The sequence below is a fragment of the Phacochoerus africanus genome, chromosome 4 (assembly GCF_016906955.1).
Source record: "Phacochoerus africanus isolate WHEZ1 chromosome 4, ROS_Pafr_v1, whole genome shotgun sequence".
Lineage (NCBI taxonomy): Eukaryota > Metazoa > Chordata > Mammalia > Artiodactyla > Suidae > Phacochoerus > Phacochoerus africanus.
Genome location: NC_062547.1, coordinates 8582075 through 8609698, shown reverse-complemented (window position 1 = coordinate 8609698; position 27624 = coordinate 8582075). Strand labels below are relative to the sequence as shown.

At 39.2% G+C, this 27624-nt stretch overlaps 1 protein-coding gene across 1 annotated transcript; it reads left to right on the top strand.

Moving 5' to 3' along the window:
• The first annotated feature begins 393 nt into the window (after window positions 1-393).
• On the top strand, window positions 394-21685 carry LOC125125035 (solute carrier family 22 member 9-like). The gene is made up of 10 exons (XM_047775453.1): window positions 394-795; window positions 1469-1572; window positions 10980-11134; window positions 11237-11405; window positions 12661-12784; window positions 17560-17675; window positions 18335-18549; window positions 19953-20061; window positions 20524-20727; window positions 21554-21685. The coding sequence occupies exons 1-10, from the start codon at window positions 394-396 to the stop codon at window positions 21612-21614; spliced, it is 1659 nt and encodes a 552-aa protein (XP_047631409.1). The 3' UTR covers window positions 21615-21685.
• Window positions 21686-27624: the final 5939 nt, after the last annotated feature.

The window sequence follows — 27624 nt, the reverse complement described above, 5'->3', positions numbered from 1 at the left end:
TTTTGAAAGTGACGGCAAACCATGTAGCAGGTTTATTTTATTTTATTTACAGATGTGGAGCTCAAAGTCCAATGCCACTTCAGGGCACTGCTGACAAAAAGAATTTTCACAAAATAGACCTTTAAACAGTTTTGTCAACTGCTGGAAGCATCTCAGAAAAATATTTCTCTGTGACTTTAAAGAAAACCTTTGGCCATCTGATGCTCAAACAAGTTGGAAGACTAGCTCCCATGGCCTTGCCGTGGAGGTGAGACGGGGCCCATCGAGTTAACGCTAGGATCAGGATCAATACACACCTAGCGTGTAACATAGTGAAAGGAAACTTTTTCTCCCTGTGAACTTTTCTAGATACAGTTATTTTGCCTCCTCTTGAGAATCACCTGTTCAGCTTCGATGGCCTTTCAGGACCTCCTGGATCAAGTGGGAGGCCTAGGAAGATTCCAGATCCTTCAGATGGTTTTCCTTTGTATCTCCAGCCTCATAGTGTACCCTCACATCCTATTGGAGAACTTCACGGCAGCTGTCCCTGGCCATCGCTGCTGGGTCCACATCCTTGACAATGACACTGCCTCTGCTAATAGCACTGGGACCCTCAGCCAAGATGCCCTCCTGAGAATCTCCATCCCCCTGGACTCAAACTTGAAGCCAGAGAAGTGTCGTCGCTACCTCCACCCCCAACGGCAGCTCCTTCACCTGAATGAGACCTTCCCCAATGTGACTGACCTGGACACAGAGCCCTGTGTGGACGGCTGGGTGTATGACCGAAGCGCCTTCTCCTCCACCGTCGTGACTAAGGTAAAGGACTCATTTACATCACATGAGTACATGGTGTGGGTATTTGGAGGTAACAGAGTAATGAAGCAATGGCCTTTAGTCACTATTAGGTGTTCATTCTTTATTCTCTCGTCGTATATGAATTACTTCTTTATTGAATGTTGGACACCTATTTTTAATGTCTGATGAACCCCAAAATAGATGTGACCTTGCTATTTTTGGCTTTTGTTATTAGAAAGACCAAAAGTTAAGCAGATAACTTAACTGTGATGTAATTTAAAAGGTCAGTAATGCTCAGCCTTGTCTGCAAAGTAAAAATATCAGGGACACTGATCAAAATCTCTAAGTACCCAAGAGCAGCCATATGAGAAGATCTGTACTGAAATTCTGGCATCTGTAAATTTTTAAACCTACTCAAAAGCTCTTCCTCTGTGGCCAAGGTTGAGGACCACTTAGTATGGAATAAAACAAAGGACTATTAAAACTAACAGGTCTAGGGGAGACTTCCTAAAGGAAGTTATGATTAAACTGAGACTTGAATGATAAAAGCCAACTAATGTAAAAAAGGAAGTTGGAGGGAAAAAGGGGGGCTGAAATGAAGAAACTTGTAAATCATTTAAGCTGTTTCAATCATGTTTCCACTGGGGGGTTATAAATTGTGGAGCTCTCTTTTGCTGGTTTCCTTCTCTTCCAGTGGGACCTGATATGTGAATCTCAGTCACTAAAATCAGTGGCCAAATTCTTATTCATGGTTGGAATGCTGGTGGGAAGCATCATATATGGCCATTTGTCAGACAGGTGAGTGTCTCTGGATCACAGCTTTCTTTATTCTGGAGTATTTATATGAACTCACAAATCATTCTTCTATTAAGAAACACTTACCATAAATTACACTGTCCAGGGGCTTACTTTGTCCCCAGGGATCTAAAACATGGACAAATGGAGAATTACAATCAATGTGGTGAGTGCTATTTTGTCAATTGTGAGCACTGGGATACAGAAATATCTCCATCAGACATGGGAGCATTTTAGGATGAGGTTTAGAGCAGAGATGACACAACACGTGGTCTAGAATGATGAGAAAAGTTTATCTATGGGAAGAGAGAGAAAGATGAGATTCAACCTGTTTGATGACACGGATATGGCAAAAGCGTTGCAGGCTTTGGCCAGGGAGCCATATTCAATCCTTCCTGGCCCCTCCAAGCTGCTTGTGGATTTTCAGAGCATGATTATCATGTCCCTGTTTCTCAAATGTGATGAGTTGACATTCGTATTAAACCTGTGTTATACGTAGCAGTGTGTCTCTGTGGTGTACAGAAAAATTACTCCAGTGACCCTGAATTTTATTTTTGATAAAGGTAAATTTTTCAACCATATAGGTAATTAATCCAATGACAACTGCTGTCACTATTTGAGATATTATAAATTGATGTATTTTGGAGTTCCCATTTGGCTCAGCAGTCAACAAAACCAGCCAGGATCCATGAGGATGTGGGTTCAAGCCCTCACTCAGTGGGTTAAGGATCTGGTGTTGCTGTGAGCTGTGGTATAGGTCACAGATACAGCTTGCATCCTGCATTGCTGCAGTGGTGGCATAGGCCAGTAGCTGTAGCTCCAATTGGACTCCTAGCCTGGGAACTTCCATATGCCACAGGTGCAGCCCTAAAAAGCAAACAAAACAAAACAAAACAAAAACAGAAAGAGAGAAGGAAAGAAAGAAAGAAAGAAAGAAAGAAAGAAAGAAAGAAAGAAAGAAAGAAAGAAAGAAAGAAAGAAATTGAAGTATCTTGTCCCTGACAGTACCACTTCTGAATTAGACAGCCAGCTATGCCACCACCTAAGCCTGTCTCTTCTGAAGGGTGTAAGGAACTAAGGTGCCCCTTATCATTTACTATCATAATGTCATCTCTTAGATTGTATGACAGTATACTTACATTATAAAAGTGCTCAGAGTCAGTGTTCATTTCTAATGGTTTTATAACACAGAACCACTCACCTTGCAGAAATAAAAATAAAACAATATATCTATGTTGAATGATTTTTGAAAAAGACCATTCAATGGATAAAATATGACCCCTCTAACAAAGGGTGCAGTGATAGTAGGATATCCACATGCAAAAGAATGAGGATAAAACTAAAACCAGAACAAATATTAACACAAAATGGATTAGTAACTTAAATATAAGAGCTAAACCCATAAAATCCTTAGAAGAAAACAGGGACAAACCTACTTGTCTTTGGGTTTGACAATGGATTCTTAAAGATAACAACAAAAGCCTGAGTAACCTAAGAAAATTTAGAGAGATTGGACTTCGTCAAAATTAAAAATTTTTGCACATTAAAGGACATTATCAAGAAAGTGAAAGGATAACATATGTAAAGGGAGAAAATACAAATCATATATAAGGAATGAATATAGGCAAATATACCAAAGGAATGGGTTTAATATCCAGAATATATAAAGAACTACTACTCAACAATAAAAAGACTTGGAGGTCCCTTGTGGCATAGTGTGTTAAGGATCCAGCATTGTCACTTCAGTGGTTCTGGTCACTGCTGTGGCATGGGTTCAGTCTCTGGCCTGGGAACTTCTACATGCTGTGGGTGTAGCCAAAAACCAAAACAAAACAGTTCAAAGAACTCAATTTTTAAATGGGCAAAGCACTTGAATATACATTTCTTTTAAAAATGTATGCAAATGGTGCATAAGCACATAAAAAAGACATTAAGTCATTTTAAGAATGCAAGTCAACAATGAGATCCTGATGTATAGCACAGGGAACTATACCTAGTCAGTTGTGATGGAACATGATGGAGTATAATGTGAGGAAAAATATATGTATTTATAACATATATGATAAATATATATATTTACTATATATATAAATATGATATAAATATAATAAATCCAAACTAAAAATGAGATACTACTACATGCCTATTAGAATGGCAAAAAACAAATGTAATTTATATTTATAATTTATATATATATAAATATATAATATATATATATGGGTTGCTTTGCTGTACAGTAGAAATTGACAGAACACTGTAAATCAAATATAATGGAAAAAATAAAAATCATAAAATTAAAAAATGAAAAAATAAAATGAAAATGCAAGTCAAATGCACAATAAAATGCCACTTCACACCTACTAAGGTGGTAATAAAATAACGTATTCACAAGGATGTAGAGAAATTGGAATCTTATACATTGCTGATAGAAAGGTAAAATGGTGCCACAACTGTGAAAAATACTTTGGAAGTTCTTCAAGACATTAAATTTAGAATAACCACATGACCCAGCAATTCTGTTTCTAGGTATAAAACGAAAAGAATTGAAAACAAGAGCTTAAACAGATAGCTTATACAACAATGTCATTGAGATGTTGTTCACAATAGCCAAAAGGTGAAAACAACCCAAGTATCCATCAACAGATGAATGAATAAAATGAGATATGTACATGCAATGGACTATTGTTCAGCCATAAAAAGAAATAAAACTATGAATCATAATAAAACATGTAGAACCATGAAAACAGACAAAGAAGGACAAATTTGTATAATTCCACTTATATGAAATATGTATAATAGGGAAATTCATAGAGAAAAAGAGAAGCTGGGGAGAAAGAGGAATGCTGAGTTATTCCTTAATGGGTACAAAGTTTCTGTTGAGGATTTTGAAAAGTTTTGGCAGTAGATAATGAAAATGATTGACCAACACTGTGAATGTAATTAATACCAGTGAGTGGTTTACACAACCAAAAGCAGTTAAAATAGCAATTCATATTTTCCATATTACACTGCAATTAAAAAGAAGCATAATCAAGAGAATGAGAAGATAAATCACAGACTGGAAAAAATAATTGCAAAAGACATTCAAAAAAAGATTGTTATACAGAATACACAAAGAACTCTTAACTCAACAAAAAGAAAATGAACATCCCAATTTAAAACAGCCAGAAGGCTTGAATAGACACCCCAGCAAAAACTTATACAGATGGCAAATAAACACAAAAATGTGTTCCACATTGTATGTCATTAGGAAAATGCAAACTAAAACAATAAGATTCTGCTACATGCCTATTAGAATGGCAAAAAACAAAACACTGACATCACCAAAAGGTGACAAAAATGTAGAACAAGAACTCTTCTTCATTCATTTCCGGTGGGAATACCAAATAGCACTGCCACTTTTGAAGATACTTCATTAATTTCTTGTAAAATTAAGCATACTCTTGCCATATAATCTAGCAATCATGCTTCTTGGTATTTACCCAAAGGAGTTAAAAGTTATGTCCACAAAAAAAGCCTACATATGGGTGTTTATTGCAGCTTTATTTATAATTGTCAAAGCTTGGAAGCAACCAGTATATCCTTAAGTAGAAGAGGGCGTAAATAAACTGTGACACATCAGACCATGTAATCTTAGTAATGCTAAAAGGAAATGAGTCATCAAGCCATGAAAAGACATGACGGAAACTTAAATATGTATTACCAGGTGAAAGAAGCCAGTCTGAAAAGGCCACATACTTATGATTCAAACTATATGACATTTTGGAAAAGTCAAAACTATGAGACAATAAAAGAATAAGTAGGAGAGAAATCAATAGGCAGAGTATAAAGTTATTTTATGGCAGTGAAATTAATCTTTATGATAATGTAAGGGTGAGCACATGTCATTATAAATTTGTCAAACCCGTAGAATGTACAATACCAAGAGTGTATTTCTGAAAAATAAATAAGGAAACACTGGCCTTAAGTGACACATTATACCAGATGGACTTAATAATTATATGTAGAATATCCCATCAAAAAGCATCATAACATACATTCTTTTCAAGTACACATGGAACATTCCCCGAGATAAGTCATATGCTAGGATACAAAACAAGTCTCAGTAAATTTAAGAAAATTGAAATCAAGCATCTTTCTAATCAAAATGCTATGAGAATAGAAGTCAACTACAAGAAAATAGCACAAAGATGGAATTCCCATCGTGGCACAGTGGTTAACAAATCTGACTAGGAACCATAAGTTTGCAGGTTTGATCCCTGGCCTCTCTCAGTGGGTTAAGGATTTGGTGTTGCTGTGAGCTATGGTGTAGGTTGCAGACGCAGCTTGGATTCTGCATTGCTGTGGCTCTGGTGTAGGCCGGTGGCTACAGCTCCGATTAGTCCCCGAGCTGGGGAACCTCCATATGCTATGGGAGCGGCTCTAGAAAAAGCAAAAAGACAAAAAAAAAAAAAAAGAAAGAAAATAGCACAAAGATGTGGAGTTGAAACAAATGTTACTAAACAACCAAAGGTTCACTGAAGAAATCAAAGGAGTCAAAAATACATAAAGGCAAATGAAACAAAATCACAATGTTCTAAAATATATGGAATGCAGCAAAAGTAGTACTAAGAGGGAAGTTTATACAAGTCTACCTCAAATAAACAGCTTAACCTTATACCTGGACCAACTAGAGAAAGAAGAACAAAACCCCCAAAGTTAATAGAAAGAAAGAAATCATAAAGATCAAAGCAGAAATACACAAAATAGAAAGTAAAGAAACAATAGAAAAGATCAACAAAATGAAGAGCTGGTTCATTGAAAAGATAAACTAAATTGATAAACTTTTAGCCCGACTCATCAAGAAAAGATAGTGTCCAAATCAATAAAATCATAAATAAGAAAGGAGAAGTTACAAGGAGCACAATAGAAATAAAAAGCATCATAAGAGATGACTATGAACAATTATAAGCCAATAAAATGGACAAACCAGAAGAAATGAACAGATTTCTAGAAATGTACAATCTTCCATGACTGAAACAGAAAGAAATAGAAAATATGAAAAGACCAATTGCCAGTAATGAATTTTAATCAGTAATTTTTTTAAAAACTCCCAATAAAAGAAGTCCAGGACAAGATGGCTTCATAGATGAGTTTTACCAAACATTTAGAGAAAATTTAAAATATCTAAGTTTGTCAAACTATTCCAAAACATAGCAAAGGAAGAAACATTTCTGAAGTCATTCTACAAGACCAGCATTACTCTGATATCAAACCCAAAAATATCACAAAAAAAGAAAATTACAGGCAAATAGCACTGATAAACAGAGATGCAAAAATCTTCAACAATACTAGCAAACTGAATCCAACATTATGTTAAAAAGATCATACATCATGATCAAACAAAATTTATCCTAGGGATTCAAGGATAGTTCAAAATCTTCAAATCCATCAATGTCATGTACCACATTAACAAATTGAAGAATAAAACTCATATGATCATTTCAATAAATGCAGAAAATTTTTGAAAACTTCAACATCCACTTATGATTTAAAAAAAAGGAGTTCCCATCGTGGCACAGTGGTTAACGAATCCAACTAGGAACCATGAGGTTGCGGGTTCGGTCCCTGCCCTTGCTCAGTGGGTTAACAATCCAGCGTTGCCGTGAGCTGTGGTGTAGGTTGCAGACGCGGCTCGGATCCCGTGTTGCTGTGGCTCTGGCATAGGCCGGTGGCTACAGCTCCGATTTGACCCCTAGCCCGGGAACCTCCATATGCCGTGGGAGCGGCCCAAAGAAATAGCAAAAAAAAAAAAAAAAAAAAAGACAAAAATAATAATAATTTTTAAAAAAACCCTCTCAACAAAGTGGGTATAGAGGGAACATACCTCAAAGTAATAAAGGCCACAGCTAACATCATACTCAATGGTGAAAAATTGACAGCATTTCTACTAACATCAGGATCAAGGCAAGGATGCTCACTCTCACCACTTTTGTTCTCCTAGTATTGGAATTCTGAGCCAAAACAATCTGATAAAAATAAATATAAGGAGTCCAAATTGGCAAGGAAGAAGTAAAACTGTCACTGTTTGTAAATGACAGGATACTATACATATAGAAAATTGTAAAAATGCCACCAAAAACTAATATAACTCAATGAATTCAGTAAAGTTGCAACATATAAAATTAATGTGCAGAAATCTGTTGCATTTCTATACACTAACAACAAATTATCAGAAAGAATGATTAAGGAAATAATCCTATTTACAACTGCATCAAAAAGAATAAAAGGCCTAGGACTAAATCCAGCTGAGGTAGCAAAAGACCTATACTCAGAAAACTATAAGACTGATGGAAGAAATTGGAGGCAATAAAACAAATGGAAAGACTTACCATCCTCAAGGATTGGAAGAATAAACAAAATGACTCTACTGCCCAAGGAAATTTCCAAATCCATTGCAACCTCTATTAAAATACCAATGATATTTCTCATAGAACTAGAACAAATTATTCTAAAACTTGTATGAAAAATCAAATAATCAAAATAATCCAAGAAATAAGAACAAAGCTGGAGTACCATGCTCCCTGATTTCAAACTATACCACAAAACTATAGTAATCAAAACAGCATGGTACTGAACTCAAAAACAAACACTGATCAATGGAACACAATAGGAAATACATAAATAAACTCAAATTTATATGCCAATTAGTCTCATAGAAGGAGGCAAGAATATATAATTGTAAAATACAGCCTCAATAAAAGATGTTAAGAAAACTGGACAACCACACGCAGAAGAATCAAACTGGACCACTCTCTCATACTGTGCACAGAAATAAATTGTAAACTAGATTAAAGACTTAAATGTAAGACCTGAAACCACAAAATTTCTAGAATAAAACATAAGCAGCACACTCTTTGGCATGAGTCTTTGTAATATATTTGGATATGTCTCCTCAGGCAAGGGAAACAAAAGTAAAAATAAACAAATGAGACTACATCAAACTAAAAAGCTTTTGCATGAGTTCCCGTCATGGCTCAGTGGCTAACAAATCTGACTAGGAACCATGAAGTTGTGGGTTTGATCCCTGGCCTTGCTCAGTGGGTTAAGGATCTGGTGTTGCCATGAGCTGTGGTGTGGGTCACAGATGTGGCTCGGATCCCGCGTTGCTGTGGCTCTGGTTTAGGCTGGCAGCTACAGCTCCAATTCGACTCCTAGCCTGAGAACCTCACATGCTGCGGGAGCGGCCCTAGAAATGGCAAATAAATAAATAAATAATAAAATAAAATAAAAAGCTTTTGCACATTGAAGGAAACTATCAGCAAAATGAAAGGACATCTACTGAATGGGAGAAGATACAGCTAACAAGGCGTTAATATACAAAGTATACAAGAACTCATAGAACTCCACATCGAAAAAAAAAACTGATTAAAAAGTGGACAGAAGATCTGAATAAACATTTTTCCAAGGAAGACAAACAAATGACCAACATACACATGAAAAACTGCTCAGCAACATCAGGGAAATGCAAATCAAAACAATGTTACCTCACACCTGTCAGAATGGCAACAAATATCAAGCATTGGTGAGGATATGGAGAAAAGGAAATGCTCATGCACTGTTAATGGGAATTAAATTGGTGCACTATGGAAAAGAGTATGGAGGTTCCTCCAAAATTAAAAATAGGACTACCCTGGAGTTCTCATTGTGGCTCAGTAGCTTAAGGACCCAATGCTGTCTCTGTGAGGATGTGGGTTCAATCCCTGACCTGGCTCAGTGGGTTAAGGATCCAGCATTCCTGCAAGCTAAGGCATAGGTTGCAGGTGCAGATTGGATTCAGTGTTGGCCTGGCTGTGGTGTAGGCTCAGGAACTTCCATATGCCGCAAATACAGCTGTAGAAAGAAAAGAGAAAAAATAGAACTACCCTATGACACATCAATTCCACTCATGGTTATCTGAAGAAAACAACAACAAAAAATACATGCACTCCTATGTTCATTGCAGCATTATTTGCAATAGCCAAGATGTAGAAGCAAACTGAGTGTCCATCAATACATGAATGGATAAAGAAGATATGGTGTATGTACTTAGATCGATAGATCAATAGATAGATAGATAGGAGACAGATAATGTAATACTGCTCAGCCATAAAAAAAAGAATGAAACTTTGCCCTTTGTGACAACATGGGTGGACCTAGTAGGTATTACGCTAATTGAAATAAGTCAGGTAGAGAAAGACAAATGCTGATTTCACTTATGCATGCAATCTAAACAAGAAAGCAATGAACAAACATAAAACAGAAACAGAGTTGTAGATACAGAGAACAGTCAGTTGCCAGAGGGGAGGAGGGTGTAGGGAGGAGAGAAATAGTGAGGAGGATGAAAAGGTATAAACTTCCAAGTGCAAAATAAACGAGTCAATCGTATGAAATATGCAGTGTGGAGAATATAGTTAATAACTATATAATATCTTTGTATGGTGACAGACTAGATAATTGTGGGGGTCATTTTGAAATGTCTAGAAATATGGAATCACTATGTGATGTAACAGGAACTAACATAGGTCAATTATACTTTAAAAAAAACAAATGGGACTTCCCGTTGTGGCTCAGTGGTTAATGAATTTGACTAAGAACCATGAGGTTGAGGGTTCGATACCTGGCCTTGCTCAGTGGGTTAAGGATCAGGCATGGCTATGAGCTGTTCTGTAGGTCACGTTGCTGTGGCTGTGTCGTAGGCCGGCTGCTGTAGTTCCGATTTGACCCCTAGCCTGGGAACCTCCATATGCCACGGGTGCGGCCCTAGAAAAAAACAAAAGCCAAAAAAAAAACAAAACAAACAAACAAAAAACTTGTAGAAAAAGAGATCAGATTTGCAGTTAGCAGAGTTATCATGAGAGAGAGGATTGGATTAAGGGAGTCAGAAGTGGAAACTCCCAGTTATAAGATAAATAGCTACTAGGGATATAAGGTACAACATGATAAATACAATTAACCCTGGTGTGGGTTATACACAAAAGCTGTTAAGACAGTAAAGCCTGAGTTCTCAGCACAAGGAAAAAAAAATTTCTATTTCTTTAATTTTGTATCTATATGAGATAATGGATGTTCACTAGACTTATTGTGATAATTTCTTGGTGCATGTATGTTAGATCATTATGCTGTGCACTTTAAACTTGCCTAATGCTCTGTGGCAATTGTATCTCAATAAAACTAAGAAGGAAAGAAAAACAGCAAAGTAAATAAAATAAAAATAATTTTAAAATTCCCTAAATTTCTAAGTGTGTCCATATTTCATTTTTTAAAGTTTTATTGAAGTATAGTTGATTTACCATGTTTTGATCATTCCTGCTATACCAAAAGGTGCATTTTGCTTAATTTTTACAATAGATCGTTACTCTTTCTGTATTTAACTTGTTCCTCTTTCTCAGGTTTGGGAGGAAGTTAATGCTCAGGTGGTGCTTGCTCCAGCTCGCCGTCACGGACACCTGCGCAGCCTTTGCTCCCACCTTCCTCATTTACTGCTCGCTGCGCTTTTTGGCTGGGTTTTCCACCATGAGCATCCTGACAAATTGTTCTGTGCTTAGTAAGTCAAAACTTTGGATCTCTGCTATTTTCCAAGCCTGAACTTCGACTTTAAAATCCTAACTTTGTTTGAAGTCAGAACCCTCTTTGTGCTTTCTTTCAGTTGTAGAATGGACAGTGCCCCGATGCCAAGCCATGGGAATGGCAATGGCCATCTGTGCTGCTTGTACGGGACAGACCATCCTGGGAGGACTGGCTTTTGCCATCCGAGACTGGCAAACCCTTCAGCTGGTGTTTTCTGTACCATTATTTGTCTTCTTTCTTTCCTCAAGGTATAGGATTTCTTACTTCTTTGTCTTAGGGGATCCTAAGATGCAAGGGACACGGAATTAGGATGCAAGATTTCTGGTGGGTCTTTCTTGACACTGGAGCATGTGCTCTGCTACTCTGTGCCCTATGTACAATTAAAGAAGCAGAACAGGTAAGGTTGCCAGGTAATATCAAGAGCATTCAGTTAAACATGAATTTCAGATAAAACAACAAATTTTTGTATGGTATGCCAAATAATGTACAGAACATAGTTACCCTAACAATTATTCCTGTTTTTATGAAATTTTTATTATATAAGAATTCTGTATTTTCACTTACTAACCTGATAAAATTGTGTCTCATTAGCCTAACATGTCGAATAAACAGCAAATACTCTTTAGCACATGTCCAAAATATGTCATAGAACATAGCCATACTCAAGAATGATCAGTAGTCACTGTTTATCTGAACACAAATTTAACTAAACACGCTATTTTTATTTGCTAAAATTGAAAATATCCCCCAGAATAATGGAGGAGGGACACTATGACGTCTCCTCCACATCCCAGCAGTGAAGGTGTGCAGAGTAGATGGATCATCCCCACCGTTTCCTAGTTATGGTACAAGAGAACACAAGTGTATATTTCCTGATGTAACAAAACAACAGGTCCGTACGAGATGGGAGAGGAGAGGCATTTCAGGAAAAAGTGTATTTTTTTTCATTGTTATTTCCCCCAACACACTTTTTTTTTCCCCCCACTGTACAGCATGGGGACCCAGTTACACATACATGTATACATAATTTTGTCTCCCGTTGTTGTGCTGTGTTGTAAGTATCTCGTCATAGTTCGCAGTGCTACACGGCAGGATCTCATTGTTAATCCACTCCAAAAGCAATAGTTTGCATCCATTAACCCCAAGCTCCCAATCCCTCCCACTCCCTCCTCCTCCCCCTGGGCAACCACAAGTCTATTCTCCAAGTCCATGAGTTTCTTTTCTGTGGAAAGGTTCATTTGTGCTGTTTATTAGATTCCAGATATGAGTGATATCATATGGTATTTGTCTTTCTCTTTCTGACTTATTTCACTCAGGATGAGAGTCTCTAGTTCCATCCATGTTGCTGCAAATGATACTACTTCATTCTTTTTTATGGCTGAGTAGTATTCCATTGTGTACATATACCACATCTTCCTAATCCAATAGTCTTTAAAAAAAAGTGTATGTTAAAAAAATGGTCAAATAAGAGTTGGTTGTACCTCTGTCCTTTTCTTTGATCAGGTGGCTGTCAGAGTCTGCTCGGTGGCTGATTATCACCAACAAACCTGAGGAGGGCTTAAAGGAACTTAGAAAAGCCGCACAAAGAAATGGAATAAAGAATCCTGGAGACATCCTCACCATTGAGGTGAATAGGAGAGGGAGTTAGTTATGGGATATAGAGAAGATATGCCCTGACATAGACACTTGTTGGTGTCCATAAAGTGAATAAAGGGTGGGAAACAGGTGTGGTTGGGGGTCTTCTTTTCTCATTGCCCTTAACTTCAACAGCTGTCAACATCATTTGAGTTAACATTGAGAGAAAATGCTGATGTGAAAAGGATTGGATACAGATATTTCCTCAACAGAGTCAGATAGCACTTAGTATTTTTTTTTAAAATCCTTTCAGGGCTGCGCCTGCAGCATGTGGAGGTTCCCAGGCTAGGAGTCAAATCAGAGCTGTAGCCATTGGTGTACATCACAGCCACAGCAATGCAGGATCCAAGCCACGTCTGCGACCTACACCACAGCTCACAGCAATGCCAGATCCCTAACCCACTGAGTGAGACCAGGGATCGAATGTGCATCCTCATGGATACCAGTCAGATTCGTTTCTGCTGAACCATGATGGGAACTGTGCACTTAGTGTTTATGACTGTAAAAAGTTGTGTATTGGTTTCTATATTAGTAACAAAAACTAATCCATTTCTTTCCAATTAACATTCTGATGTTTTTTTTCAGGCTAGCAAGGCCAGCAGAATAGAGCACAGGAAATGACCTTTCTTTGAGTTCATACGTCCTTTATTTTGCTTAAGTATGCTATTGAAGCCCATTATTGAATTTTTCAGTTTATTTAGTATATGTTTCATCTCCAGAATTTCTATTTGGTTTTTTATGGTTTCCATCTCTTTGTTAATTTTTTTTTGTCTTTTTTGCCTTTTCTAGGGCCACACCGGTGGCATATGGAGGTTCCCAGGCTAGGGGGTCCAATCGGAGCTATATCTGCTGGCCTATGCCACAGCCTCAGCAACACGGGATCTGAGCCGCGTCTGCGACCTACACCACAGCTCACGGCAGCGCCGGATCCTTAACCCACTGAGCAAGACCAGGGATCGAACCCGCAACCTCATGGTTCTTAGTTGGATTTGTTAACCACTGAGCCACGACAGGAACTCCTCTTTGTTAATTTTTTTGTATCCTTCATGTATTGTCTTCCTAATTTCACTTGGTTGTCTTTCTGGGCTATCTTGCAGCTCACTAGCTTCCTTATGATTATTTTGAAAGTCTTCGTAGGCAGTTTGTAGATATACACTTCTTAAGGACTGGTTACTAGTGCTTTGTTTTGGTCTTTTGTCATGTTTCCCTGATTCTTTGTGATCCTTATAGCCATGTATTTGTGTTTGTGCATATGAAGAAACAATTATTTCTTCCAGTCTTTACAGTCTGGCTTTGGTAGGGAAAGCCCTTCACCAGTCACTATGGCTGGATATTCTAGGCCATCGTGACAGGGTTTATCAGTGTGCCTACTGCCTCAGGCCATGTATGGGTATGTCTTCTGCAAGGGTCTTCAAGTAGGAAGATCCACTGCTATGGTCCATAGGCAGGCAGAACTGGTTCTGGGGTCTGCAGCCAAATCTGGTGCCATTGTCTGTGGACAGGCCACATGCCAGGGTCCACAGATGGGCCTTGTGCTGCTGGTGACAGACAGGTCTCATTCCAGGGTCCCTCGGTGGGCTCACTGCTGGTCATGAGCCAAGGGCAGGTCTGGTGATGGGGGTCATAGGCAGGCATGTGGCTGGGGTCTGAGGTGACCGGGTGCCAGACAGTGACATTGAGAATTGATAAAGAAGTGATAAAGAATTATTGTCACAGTCCTTCTTTTTAAAGAAACTTTGACATGTGCAATATTTTTAAATCTTCATTTCTAATGTTCTCAGTGTTTCCAACCCAGTAGAAACCTAAGAACTGGTGCTCCCTAGTAGTCTAGTCTGAATTACATTCTCCGCATACTTTCTTAAATGATTCCAAGGTTCACTCTCCAATCAAACCATAAGAAAAGTATTCATCTGAAGCTCAGTCCTCACAAAGTCAGTGATGGCACACTTTTATCATGATGTCTGTGATGCCTGCGTGATGACCTCATGGTAACTCTAAGAGAACAACATGGATTTCCCCACCGAATCCTCTGCATGTGTCTCTCACATCCATTAAACCTCAGAGTCTTCCCAACTATACTACATGAAGAAACGTTTCTCTCTAAATGTCATAAGTTATAATTTTGAGGAAATTAATGTCCATTTTCATTAGCTCTGATCTTATTCACAAACATCCTCCCAAAGCGCTCCAAATCAACGTTTTATACCTATATTGGTTCTTAAGTTTCAGATCCATCCATTTCTAAACGCACTCCACCTTCAGTCAGCTTCTTCCACCCTCCCTGCCTTCCTTTTTTTTTTCTTTTGTCTTCCTCTTTCCATTCCTTTTTTTTTTTTTTTTTTTTTGTCCAAATTGGAGACAAATACTGGACAGGCAGGAGGGGAAAAGTCTACAGCTTTTGTCTTCAGAAAGATCACGCTCAACAATAAAATGGGCTTTGATAAAGCCTCTTTGAAGTAAAGTAAGGGTGGATGTGAACGTCAGGAGGGAGATATAACCTGAACTGCAGGTATGTGGGCAGTGAATTCATCCTGGAGGTAGTTATATCTGAAGTGGGTCTTACAGGTTAAGGTGGAGCTATCCAGGTTTAAACAAGCCAGAGAGATGTTTAAATTTGCAGTTGAGAGCAGTCCAAATAACTACAGAGGGGTCAAGCCAGTGGTGTGCTGGTAAATGTTTAACACTTAGTATTACAGGAGGAAAAAAAAAAACATAGAGTTCAGATTTGCAATTGTCAATGTCTGTGGTATGACTGTTACCACCGCAGTCAGTTTCAAGTCACCAACATGATGGTAAGGGCTTTTGTGAATTTGTACACACTAATTCCAGGGCACTACTGGACTGTCCCAGACTTCAGACATGGGCTGTTTCGTGCTTTTCACCCCAGCATAGTGTTATGAATGATACAAATAGTTTTTTTTTTTTTTTTAAATAAGCAAGGGAACTGAAAATCAGAGAGAAAAGTTCATTTAAAAAAGTGAAGATCCAGAAGGCTCCCATTTGAATATGGGCCTCTTCTTCCTTTTTTTTTTTTTTTTTTGGTCTTTTTGCTATTTCTTTGGGCTGCTCCCGCAGCATATGGAGGTTCCCAGGCCAGGGGTCGAATTGGAGCTGTAGCCACCGGCCTACGCCAGAGCCACAGCAACGCGGGATCCAAGCCGTGTCTGCAACCTACACCACAGCTCACGGCAACACTGGATCCTTAACCCACTGAGCAAGGGCAGGGACCGAACCCGCAGCCTCATGGTTCCTAGTCGGATTCGTTAACCACTGCGCCACGACGGGAACTCCCCTCTTCTTCCTTTAGTAAGGGTTTTACCAGGTAGGAGAAGTTCCTTGAGTTCTTATAAGTGATCTGGCATCACCCCCCCCTCCCCAAATACTTCTTACACTATTCACATCTCTGTCTACTCACAGAAAATGAATGGTGCATGTAAAATAACGGCAAAATATCCCAAACTTTGGTATTAGGTGTAATTTAAGGCCAATCTTACAGACATTGCATTTCTTGTCTGGCCAAGTGTAAGGTATTGTTTGATTTTTATACCACTACCCATGACAGTGGCCTGTGGTCATGGGAATCAGGAACTGGATGCAGGAAGGAAATGCCACTATGACTCCTCTCTTCCGAAAGCGTTAAGTCCAATAATTTGCAACTCAGGCTAGATTTACAACTGAAAGGACGGTCTTGCCTGTGTAGGTTCTCAGTTAGGATGGCCTTTCGTTGCTCTGAATTCCTCATGAAGTTATTCCAGTGTTTTCTCATTAGCAGAGGTGGGATTAGAATTAAGCCTATATTGTTTGACTATCTAATAAATAAGCGTCTGAGGTGTACTGGATATAATTCCATGTACACATTTGTAGCCTCATGTATGGCCCAGGAAATACTTATAAGAGAGGGGCTATTATTTTTCTCCACTTACTCCTACTCTGATTCTTCAACTTATTCTTCTTTTTAATGACAAGTAAATTACAGTTGGTTTGGGGATTTTTTTTGCCACACCTGTGGCATGCAGACGTTTCCGGGCCCAGGATTGAACCCGCAACGCACCACAGCAGTGACCAGAGCCAAGCCACAGCAATGACAACACTGGATCCTTAACCACCTGTTCACCAGGGAACTCCAAGTAAATTGAGTTTTAAAGTATATACATAGCCTGTTGCAGGGCCACTAAGTAACTCCAGATTATAACCAACTCTGGGTATAAATCATTCAACACCAAGATCTCTCCTGATTTCATCCTCAGATTTAATTCTAGGCATCTTATTCATGGAGGCACAACATGAAAGGATTTTTCCCAAAGTGACTGAGCAAAGAACCAAAATAAAGCCTCTCAGGAAATGTTCCTTTTCCTGAGATAAACAGTTTTCTGCAAAGGACAGCCAGCTGATAACCATACTTAGTTCCCAGATCTTTCATGCCACCTGGCTGGCACAAACGGAGCTTTGGACCGTAATCCAAGTATCTCTGCATTTGATTCCCTTTCTAATCTGAATAGTTAACGTACACACCCTTTCTGATGCCCTGCAGCCCTCTCAAGTCTTTCAAGTTGTGTTCAGATGTTTTCATTGCCACATAATATCCCTCAGACCCCTTTAAACCTGTAATCCATTCCTCATACCACTTTTACACTTGTCATTATATCTTTAATGGCTGTATTTTCCAGTAGACAGAAAGGGAAGCTATCTATCTTGTCCTCTGTTGGGGGCCTCTTGAAGCCTATGACTGTGGGGCAACTGAACAGTTTGTTGTTTTTGTTGTTGAAGGCTGTGGGAGCCACCCTGCAGGAGGAGCTGGAGGCAGCACAGACCAAAACGTCGGTGTTCGACTTGTTCCGCACACCCAACCTGCGTAAAAGGATCTGTGTCCTGTCCTTTGTCAGGTGGGCTTCACCCAGGGCACAACAGCATTCAAAGAGTGGGGACATGAATCTATCCCTTATCAGGGACACAGCATGTTGTAGAAATAGAGTTGAGATAAAACAGGAGGAAGCCATAAAGACAATTGCTGCATTGACAGACTTGTTATACAAAGTCTGACCCAGGGCTGGTCATACAATGAAGAGTTTTGTTTTACATATCATCCTACCAAACTCATCACTGGAAACCAAGGCTGAGAACATCAGTCAGGGTACAGATGTTGACTTCTACAACTTTCTTCGCTTTTTTCCACTTTAAATGAGGTAAAATTACAAACAGTAAAGAGCACAAAAATATACAGCTCCACGTTTATTTCTATATGTAAATATGCAACCATCACCCAGATGAAGATACAGAGAAAACTCTAAAACCCTAGAAAACTCCATCATGCATCCTCCACAAAAACACCGCAAGCCCTTCCCCAGGACTTAACAATCAGGAGCTCCAGTTATACAATTATTTTATAGTTTTAAAATCATTACAGGAAATAGTCCATGAAACATACCATGTTTTTATACTTTAAAACAAATCACTAGCTGTCTGGTTAGTATTTACTATCATCATTTGTAACGCATAGGCTCTAAACCTTATAATAAGTGTCTTTCATCTTTGTTCACCACAGATTTGCAAACTTCATGTCCTTTTTTGGCCTGATTCTCCACCTCCAGTACGTGGGGAGCAATGTTTTCCTGTTCCAAGTTCTTTTTGGCGTCGTCAACCTCCCAGCCAATTATGTTGCATTTTTGGCGCTGAATCACCTGGGTCGTCAAAGAAGCCAAACGCTTTTCATGTTTCTTCTTGGAATCTCCATTCTGGCCATCACATTTGTGCCTCAAGGTGAGAAGAGGGCCCGCAGATTGAAATAAGACAATATCTTACCCCAGAGATTTGAAGACAGAATCTGAAGCTAGAAGAAAATGCAGACTAGAGGTTCCAAGGATGTCCAAAACCAATCTGAGGATTTAGGACAGATCTGTCATTAAGTAGCTGTGAAAGAGTCAAAGGTCAGCAAAAGTCAGTTTAGACCTATGATTTCTACATCATATCTGGCCATTGGTGCCATTTACTCTTGACAGTTTCCCTCGAGCAATTGATCACTTTTCCTTTGGCCAGTCACACCTGTAACTATAAATGACGATATTGTGTCATTGCATATAATTGTTATCTCATGGGAGGACACAACGGTCACTTCCTCTATCTGGTCTCTTTCTTATGACTACGGTTTTCAGTGACAATTTACTCCCCAATTCTATGGATCCACTAAGGTGTCTGGAATTAGGTCGCCATAACTGCAACCCTGGTTTCAGGGTGTCATCTTCACTCTAAGGTATTGTTAGTCCCTTATCTTCAAGCCTAGAAGGTGTATAGAGTAGGAAAAGGGCTTTAAGCTGTTAAGAGCCTTGCTAAAAAATCTATTTTACTAAATTGAATGGCCATATATAATGAGGAGAGGAACCCAGGTGGGATCACCCTACTTCACCCAACTCCCGGTGCAGTTACGCCTTTTACGGGATTGCAGACTGTTGGGCTCCACTCCTCATCTTGAATAGCAGCAATGAGGCAAGCTTGCTGCCTGACAACAGAGCCCATTCAGGTGTTGTTAACACTTTCATGATTCCTAAAAACAGGATAGAAAACTGACTCTTTGAATCTTCCTTTCAGAGCTTTCCAAAGTCTTACTATTCTTTTCCCTTAAACGGTCCTTGTTCTTGAATCCGCAAACTATTATTCTCCATCAAGCCACTCTCCAGCTTTGCCGTTAACATAAGAGTCATGTTCCTTTTTCAGTCCCTATTGCAGTACTAGCCCTATGTCAATATCGTGTAAACCTATAGGTTTTTAAGCTCCTGGAGGTTACTGATGAGTCTTATATTTGGCAGTCATTGCTCAAATGACAGTCCTATGTTATACATTAAAAGCAGAGGAGACACTGGACAGAACAAATGAAAACAAACTCTTGGGTTTTGTTCCCCTTTCCATCTGTGGCAAATTTCTGAAATCTCTGATATGTAAGAAGAGTTGATGCAATAACTTGGGTTATTAAATTCTTATTTAAGTGGTGATAAACAGATAACGTATTCTCAGGTATTCGTCTCTGCACATTCTCTGCCCCTGTGCACTTCCTCTCCAGGTATTTAACACATGCAAACATCTCCAATGGTGTCTTTTTCACTAATAATTTGGTGAATGGTGATTTCTTCAGCTCAGATTGCCTCACTCTCACTGGTCTTCCTCTCCAGAAATGCAGACCCTGCGTGTGGCTTTGTCAACTTTGGGAGTAGCGGTTTCTTCGGTGGCTCTCATGTGTTCTTTTGCCCATGGAAATGAACTCGTTCCCACCATTATCAGGTACACAATCTCATGGCAGCTCTATCTGGGTCAAAATAGACCTGTCCCAGTGAATCAAGACTTACAGTGGGAGGAAAACTAATCTGGTTTAGTTATCAAAAGCATTGATTGTAATAGTATGAATAATAACAGAAATTACAGCCAAAAATCTACTAAAAGCTGAACTCTGTCAGGCAGAGTTAAGCCCTTTAATGTATCATCTCCAATAATTTGCTAAACCTTTAAAGGGTAGGTGCTGTGGACAAGAGTATTTTTTAAACAATGAAAATATGTCTTAATGCACTTGTGCACTTGAAAAAATTTGTGAGCAAAAAAAGAGCATATTTTAAATGTAAGAGTACATCATCAGCCTTCAAGTATCTAAACGCTGTTGGAGTATCTCAAATAATCAAAGCAAGATAATAACGAATCAGATTATGCCAGATTCATACCAGATTGTGTTTGTATTGTGTGCGCTTCAAGGGTAACAGCTTCAGGAGTCATAGGAATTGCTGCTAATATTGGGGCAGCCCTGGCTCCCCTCTTGATGATTCTGACTGAGTATTCACCCCACCTGCCCTGGATCATCTATGGAGGCTTCTCCATCCTTGCTGGCTTTCTGGCCCTACTTCTTCCTGAAACCAGAAATCGGCCTCTGCCTGACTCCATTCAGGATGTGGAAAAGGAGTGAGTCAACCCCTGGCCGTCCCTTAGGGTTGCTCTGTGATATAAATCAGTGCTGAGGAGAGCAAGGCACCCTGTAGGGTCCCTGCCCCCAGGGGATGGCTTATACTATTTGATGGCTTAGACTGTTCCATGTGGTCAGTCCCTTTGGTTTAAATACAGCCTGTATTTAAAACTATCAAAACTCATGGACCAGAGTTCCCGTTGTGGCTCAGTGTGTTAAGAACCCGACCTAGTCTCCATGAGGATGCAGGGTGGATCCCTGGCCTTGCTCAGTGGCTTTAATATCTGGCACAGGTCATGGATGCACCTGGGATTCTGCATTTCTGCGGCTGTGCTGTAGACTGGCAGCTGCAGTTCTGATTCCATCCCTAGCCCTGGAACTTCCACATGCCACGGGTGCAGCCCTAAAAAATTTTCTTTAAAAAAATCATAGGCGTTCCCGTCGTGGCGCAGTGGTTAACGAATCCGACTAGGAGCCATGAGGTTGCGGGTTCGGTCCCTGCCCTTGCTCAGTGGGTTAACGATCCGATCCGGTGTTGCCGTGAGCTGTGGTGTAGGTTGCAGACGCGGCTCAGATCCCGAGTTGCTGTGGCTCTGGCGTAGGCTGGCAGCTACAGCTCCGATTAGACCCCTAGCCTGGGAACCTCCATATGCCATGGGGAGCAGCCCAAGAAATAGCTAAAAGACAAAAAAAAATTAAAAATAAAAATAAATAAAAATTAAAAAATCATAGACCAAGAATCTGCCTGCTCTAAGGAATGTAGAACATATAGACTTTTCCTATGTTTTGTTTGTTTATTTGTTGTTTTCCTCATATTTGTTCTAGGGGCAAAGGCTTGAGAAAAGCAAAGCAGGAAGATACCTTCATAAAAGTGACACAGTTTTAAGGAATTCCAGGAACAAATTGCCAATCAAAGAGCGAGATAAACAAGAAAAAAAATTGGGATCACTCCTAGATATTGGCAAAAATTGGAAAACAAATAAATAAAAAGATGTCATGGAAAAATGGAGTCCATTTACAATTGTAGTACTAAGTGCCGATATATAAAATGCCTGTGGTTAATCATAATAATAAGTTGGAGGAAAGTGCATCCCTAGCATGTTCCCAGATAGAAAGATACAACAGTATCAAAAACGTTGGCTCCACTCCAATTAATGACAGAGTAATTGATGGAATAATTACTTTTGGGACAACTTGAAAAATAGTTCCAAATTTATACACAAATTAATAGAAGGCAAGATTCAGGAAAATGAAGTTTATGGGGGAAGGTGGCAGAAGTATTTGGGGCAGCATATGCTGCAATGAAATGTAGATGCATTTACAAATCAAAAGAAGTCCAGAATGAGATGATGGCCTGTAGGATACTTAAAATTTGATGATTTGGACATTGTAAATCACTGGTAGAACCTAATGATTATGTAATAAATGTCATTAACTAGCTTTAGAAATAAAGGACTAATAATTTGACTTCGTTGTCTAAACCAAAAAATATTCATGGTTAAAATGATGAATGGAAAAATTAAGCCACGTTACGTAATGGGAAACGTAAGTACAAAACCTTGCAATGAAAAAACATATGGATCTGAGGAGTTCCCGTCATGGCACAGTGGTTAGCGAATCTGACTAGGAACCATGAGGTTGCAGGTTTGATCCCTGGCCTTGCTCAGTAGGTTAAGGATCCGACGCTGCCGTGAGCTGTGGTGTAGGTCGCAGACACGGCTGGGATCCCACGTTGCTGTGGCTGTGGCGTAGGCCGGCGGCTACAGCTCCAACTAGACCCCTAGCCTGGGAACCTCCATATGCCCCAGGAATGTCCCTAGAAAAGGCAAAAAGACAAAATTAAAAAAAAATGTATCTGAGTAGTAGAGCATACGCCAGAGATGTGAATATAGGTAGATTTGATTAAATACTCATTTAATACCTCTATTGGACAAAACTCTAAAAACTAATGGGAGAAATCTAGAAAAATTTTCACCTAAATGACAAAAGCTCTTAACTTTAAGTGGTATGTACCTTTAGGAGACTTTTATTTCTTTGTGTGTTTCTGTATTCTAAGTTTTAAAAGGATATGTGACATTCTTAACTATCATATCACAAAAAATAAACTCCAAAAAACAAATTAACAATTTTCAAAATGGTTATATGTTACCATGTAGAATTCTAATAAATATTCATGAAAAGAAGACATATGCAATTATGTGTTCAATATGCAGGAACACATAATTTTCAAAAGAAAAAATCTTATGATTAATAAATTTATGAAAAATTGTACACTGGAATTTAAAGACATGCAAACTAAATAAAATACCAATTTTTGCTTTCCAAAAGAATATAAGTGGAAATGTATACATTGATGGTAGAATTATAAAATAACATATGCCATACAACTGCTTAAAACACAGAATGATGTCAAGATAAAGAGATTTAAAAATTTTTCGTTGATTCAGTAACCACTTATTCAGCGTGGAATAATTACCAAGGAGCATGCTAAGCACCTCAGATATAAAGAGGACATGAAAAAAATTCATAAAAACAGATGTAGCAGATATTAGTCTGTGTGTACCAGTGTAGCCATCACATTTTTATTTTCTATAGGTAAAGAAAATTTATTAAAGTCCTCATTCCCTCCAGGTTGGTGGAGAAGTACAAGTCAATTACTTTGGGAAATTATTTGGGACTTATTTCCAGAGCTACCTGGATTCCAGGAGCATACACAGTGGCACAATGACAAGGTGGTTACAAGGAGGGACTGCATTGGTTATCGTTAGCTATTCAAAGAGATTACCAAGTTCCTACTGGGCCAGTGGACACTCAGGTGCAGCAACTCTGCCATTCACATCACAAAGAGTCGTTGGACTCGGGATTCTCATCTGACAGCTCAGCTCCGTTTGCAGCCACAATGGTAGGAAGTCTTCTGTTTCCATGGAGTGCTGCCAGGGCTCAGGACTGGGTTCCTGCTCCCCCAGAACCTACAAACACTCTTCTGTCCTCAGGCTTTGTAGACACCCAACTTCTTTCTCTTATTAGCTCTTCCACTTACATCCTCTAGGCTTTAGATTTGAAACAGAATCAATCAGATCAATCAGTCTTACAGTCTTCTTTTGCCTTTCCCCTGCCAAATGACTCCTAAGAAATCAAGAAGCACAGAAATGACAACCGGCAAGAAGTAGAAAAGAGAGAAATGAAATGCCAGGGAATTATCAATAATGAATGGCATTGGTTTATCCAGTCTGCTTCCTAATGAAATGTTTGATATCCCATCATGAGAAAGACCAGACAGCAGCTATTGTGCATCACCCAAAGCATGGCTGCCAGACTATAAAATCTGATGTTTTGTGTCAGAGAAAGTCCCACAAGTTCTCATTGGTCTTTGATGCTACCACCAGCAGTTGTGAATCAGCAGACGCTCTGTGACACAGAGTAGAGTGAGGTACCTTTTAGTGGAGAGGTATAGCAAGCACAGGTATAGGAAACTATGGTGATAATGTTGGGCAAGTTTCCTTTTCATTTGACATAGAGTTGCAGAGTCATTCTTCAAAAAGCTCATTAATGTTTCCAAATTGTCCTCATTTTTCAACAGGATTATCAGTGAGCATGTTTCATTTACTCTGTATTATGTAGTATTTCTCAAAAGGACTTTTATAAAAAGACAAATGGAAGTCAGAGAACTAGTGACTTTTGAATCAAGTGAGGAAATGATATATGGAAAATCCTCTCTCCTAACTATAATATTAGAGCTTCTTCCTGGACATGGACACAGACTACCCACTAACAAAGGCCCTGTCAACCATACCTTTCAAAGCTATGAAGCTATATATAATTGTTGACAATTATGTTATATAAGACATGATTCTATTAATTATCTGGAAATAGTATCATAGGATCTAGCCAAAGGCTATCCTCCTAAACAAGGATAGTACATAAAACAAGTGCTGCTGTTAATAGGAGAGAAGGTGATTTGTATAATGACATGGCAGGGAAATCTCTGCTGAAAGAGGCCTCCATTGGTACCTTCCCTAAGCAGTTGTTGACTCATTATTCTTCTCAGAGTTATTACAACATCACTGAGTAGAATAGGGTCTTATGGTGGACCTGAGAAAAGGCAATGTGTGAAAACTAGAGACCTGGACAATGTAGCCACTCACAGAATTTAGTAAAGCTGTGTTTTTTGTTTTTGTTTTTGGTGGTTTTTTTTTTTTTTTGCCATCTCATGGACACATCACCCTTCTTTTCAAAAAACTCAAGGAGACGTTAGTTGAGCCCTGTTCCCCAGAATCTAATTTCTCCAGAGCCCATGAGCTGCTGTTGATCGCAAGACAGAGACTCAGTAGCGTAGTCCCCATAAGCCGTGGTCTGTATAGCATATTCTATAGGAGCTGAAAACTCTCATACAAGGATATCTCAACTGATATTTGTCATTTAGCTGATATTTGTCATTCATCAAGGTGCTTTACTTCCTAGATACTGTTCTGTTTTAGTTAACCTATGGCAACGACAAATAAAACACAACATCCCTCTGGGCAAGATAGACAGGCCATAACAAAAGTATGACTTAATGCCAATATCTATTCCTTATTCTGGTCTTTGGTCAAAGGAATGTACATCCTTCAATGTTAAATCCCTGAGGGATTGCTTGCACCTAATAACTGGTCCACGTGAAATTACCTTTGCTCTTTGCTTACTCTGTGCCTCAATTTCAGACATTTCTGAAAGACTCTTCCATCTCCACGTACTCCTATATACTTCCTGGGGACTCTGTGGCAACAATAATGGTTCAATAAGGAGTTCCCATTGTGGTGCAGTGCAAATGAATCTGACTAGGAACCATGAGGTTGTGGGTTCAATCTCTGGCCTCGCTCAGTGGGTTAAGGATCCCAAAACACCAGATGCAAAACAAAGACTAATCTGTTTATTTACCTTCATTGAAGCATCCCAACTTTATTGGGGGTCCCCAAGAACATATTTGAGTTTAATGATTTACTAGGAGTCATAGAACTCAAAAAAAAAAAAAGTTAAACTCAAGGTTATGGTTTATTCCAGTGAAAAGAAACATTAAAATTAGAAAAGGAAAGGAATTCCTGCTATGGTGCAACAGGATCAGTGGCATCTTGGGAGCACTGAGACGTAGGTTCAATCCCCGACCCAGCACAATGGGTTAAGTATCCAGGATTGCCCTAGCTGTGGCTCAGGTCACAACTGTAGTTCAGATCTGATCCCTGTCCCAGGAATTCCATATGCCACAGGGCGGCTAAAAAAGAAAAAAAGTAGAAAATAAAAAAATCAGAAAAGGAAAAAGGCATTGGGTGGAGTCCAGAAGAAACCATGCACTAGCTTACTGTTGTCCACTCCTGTTTGGAATTATACAGACTGCTTCATTCTGTCTTTTTTTTTTTTTTGGTGGTGGTGTTGTTGTTGTTGCTATTTCTTGGGCTGCTCCCGTAGCATATGTTGGTTCCCAGGCTAGGGGTTGATTCGGAGCTGTAGCCACCGGCCTACGCCAGAGCCACAGCAATGCGGGATCCGAGCCGCGTCTGCAACCTACACCACAGCTCACGGCAACGCCGGATCGTTAACCCACTGAGCAAGGGCAGGGACCGAACCCGCAACCTCATGGTTCCTAGTTGGATTCGTTAACCACTGCGCCACGACGGGAACTCCCAGACTGCTTCATTCTAACAGCAATACCTGTGTGATGTGTGACAAGATGCCTGGGCCTGAGTTACAATGCCCCTAATGGAAGTTTGTAAACTTCTGCATTCTTATCCATGGCTGCTTATCAGATGACATAAACTCATCTTAGGTAAGGCAGTGTTTTGCTATACATGTAACAACCACTGAAACAACCTACAATTTCTCTACACATATAATTTTTCCACGCTCATGTCATCAGCCAGATTCAACAGAAATAAGCGTTGTAAAACACCTTTCTTTTTATTGAGAGGATTTGTAAAGTACACATTTAATCTCCTTAAGGGACTTTTGTGTGACTGAATACTATACTGTGGCACTACTTTGATCCTTGTAAGGTCTTATCGAATGATTTTACACTCACATCTCCACTTGATGTGTGAAAATCTTCTCTGATAGTAGCCTGGATTTGGCCTTTCCTGAGAATCCAATGCTAGTTTTAACTCACTTGTTATCTAGAAAGGACATTTAAAACCATCATGTCCCAGTTCTTCTTACTTTATTAGCTCTTCTCTTAATTCATCTCTCTCTCAATTTTCTAAAATCAGCAAGAGAAATAAAGGCATTGTCAACATTTTGCTTGATAATTTTCTTAGCTATATCACCTAGTTTATTAAGCCTATTTTCCACTTTCCACATATTAGTAAGCACCGTATTGCTAAACTTTCTGCCACTATATAATATGTATCCTCATTTCTCCAGGCTCCAATGAGCTTTTGCTCATTTTTCCTTAGGAATTCAGTGGCAGCCAATTCAAAGTAAAAATTCCATTAATTCTGGGAGTGACATTAGCAAGATGACAGAATGAGAAGCCCTAAACCTTCCTTTGCCATAAATTTTACAACAGTAAAACACCTCTGTGAGAAATCCAGAAACCAATTAAAGATTCATGCACCCCGAATGACCATGAAGCCCACAGCACCAAGCAGTATTGAATTCCTGACACTCTCCATTCTCTCTGGCCAAAGCCCATCCCTACACCTCACACTGAGATTCATTTGCTAGGAAACCACCAACTTCTGTCTTCTCTCTAGAGAGGGAAATTACAAGATTGCATGTCCAACTGGTTTATAGGGGAGCTTCTGGGGAGACCATCATCTAAGTACAAATAGGAATGAATGCAAAGTTAGGGGTCTCCGAAAAAAGTCATAAACCCTGCACCAGAATTGCAATACCAAAAACAGACACTAGATGGAGTCAGGACAGTA

Bases quoted from the DNA above. Each gene is read 5' to 3' on its own strand.
- LOC125125035 (XM_047775453.1), top strand. From the start codon at position 394: ATGGCCTTTCAGGACCTCCTGGATCAAGTGGGAGGCCTAGGAAGATTC. The intron at 1,573-10,979 runs GTGAGTGTCTCT...CCTCTTTCTCAG, and splicing joins TATGGCCATTTGTCAGACAG to GTTTGGGAGGAAGTTAATGC. The intron at 20,062-20,523 runs GTACACAATCTC...GTGCGCTTCAAG, and splicing joins CTCGTTCCCACCATTATCAG to GGTAACAGCTTCAGGAGTCA.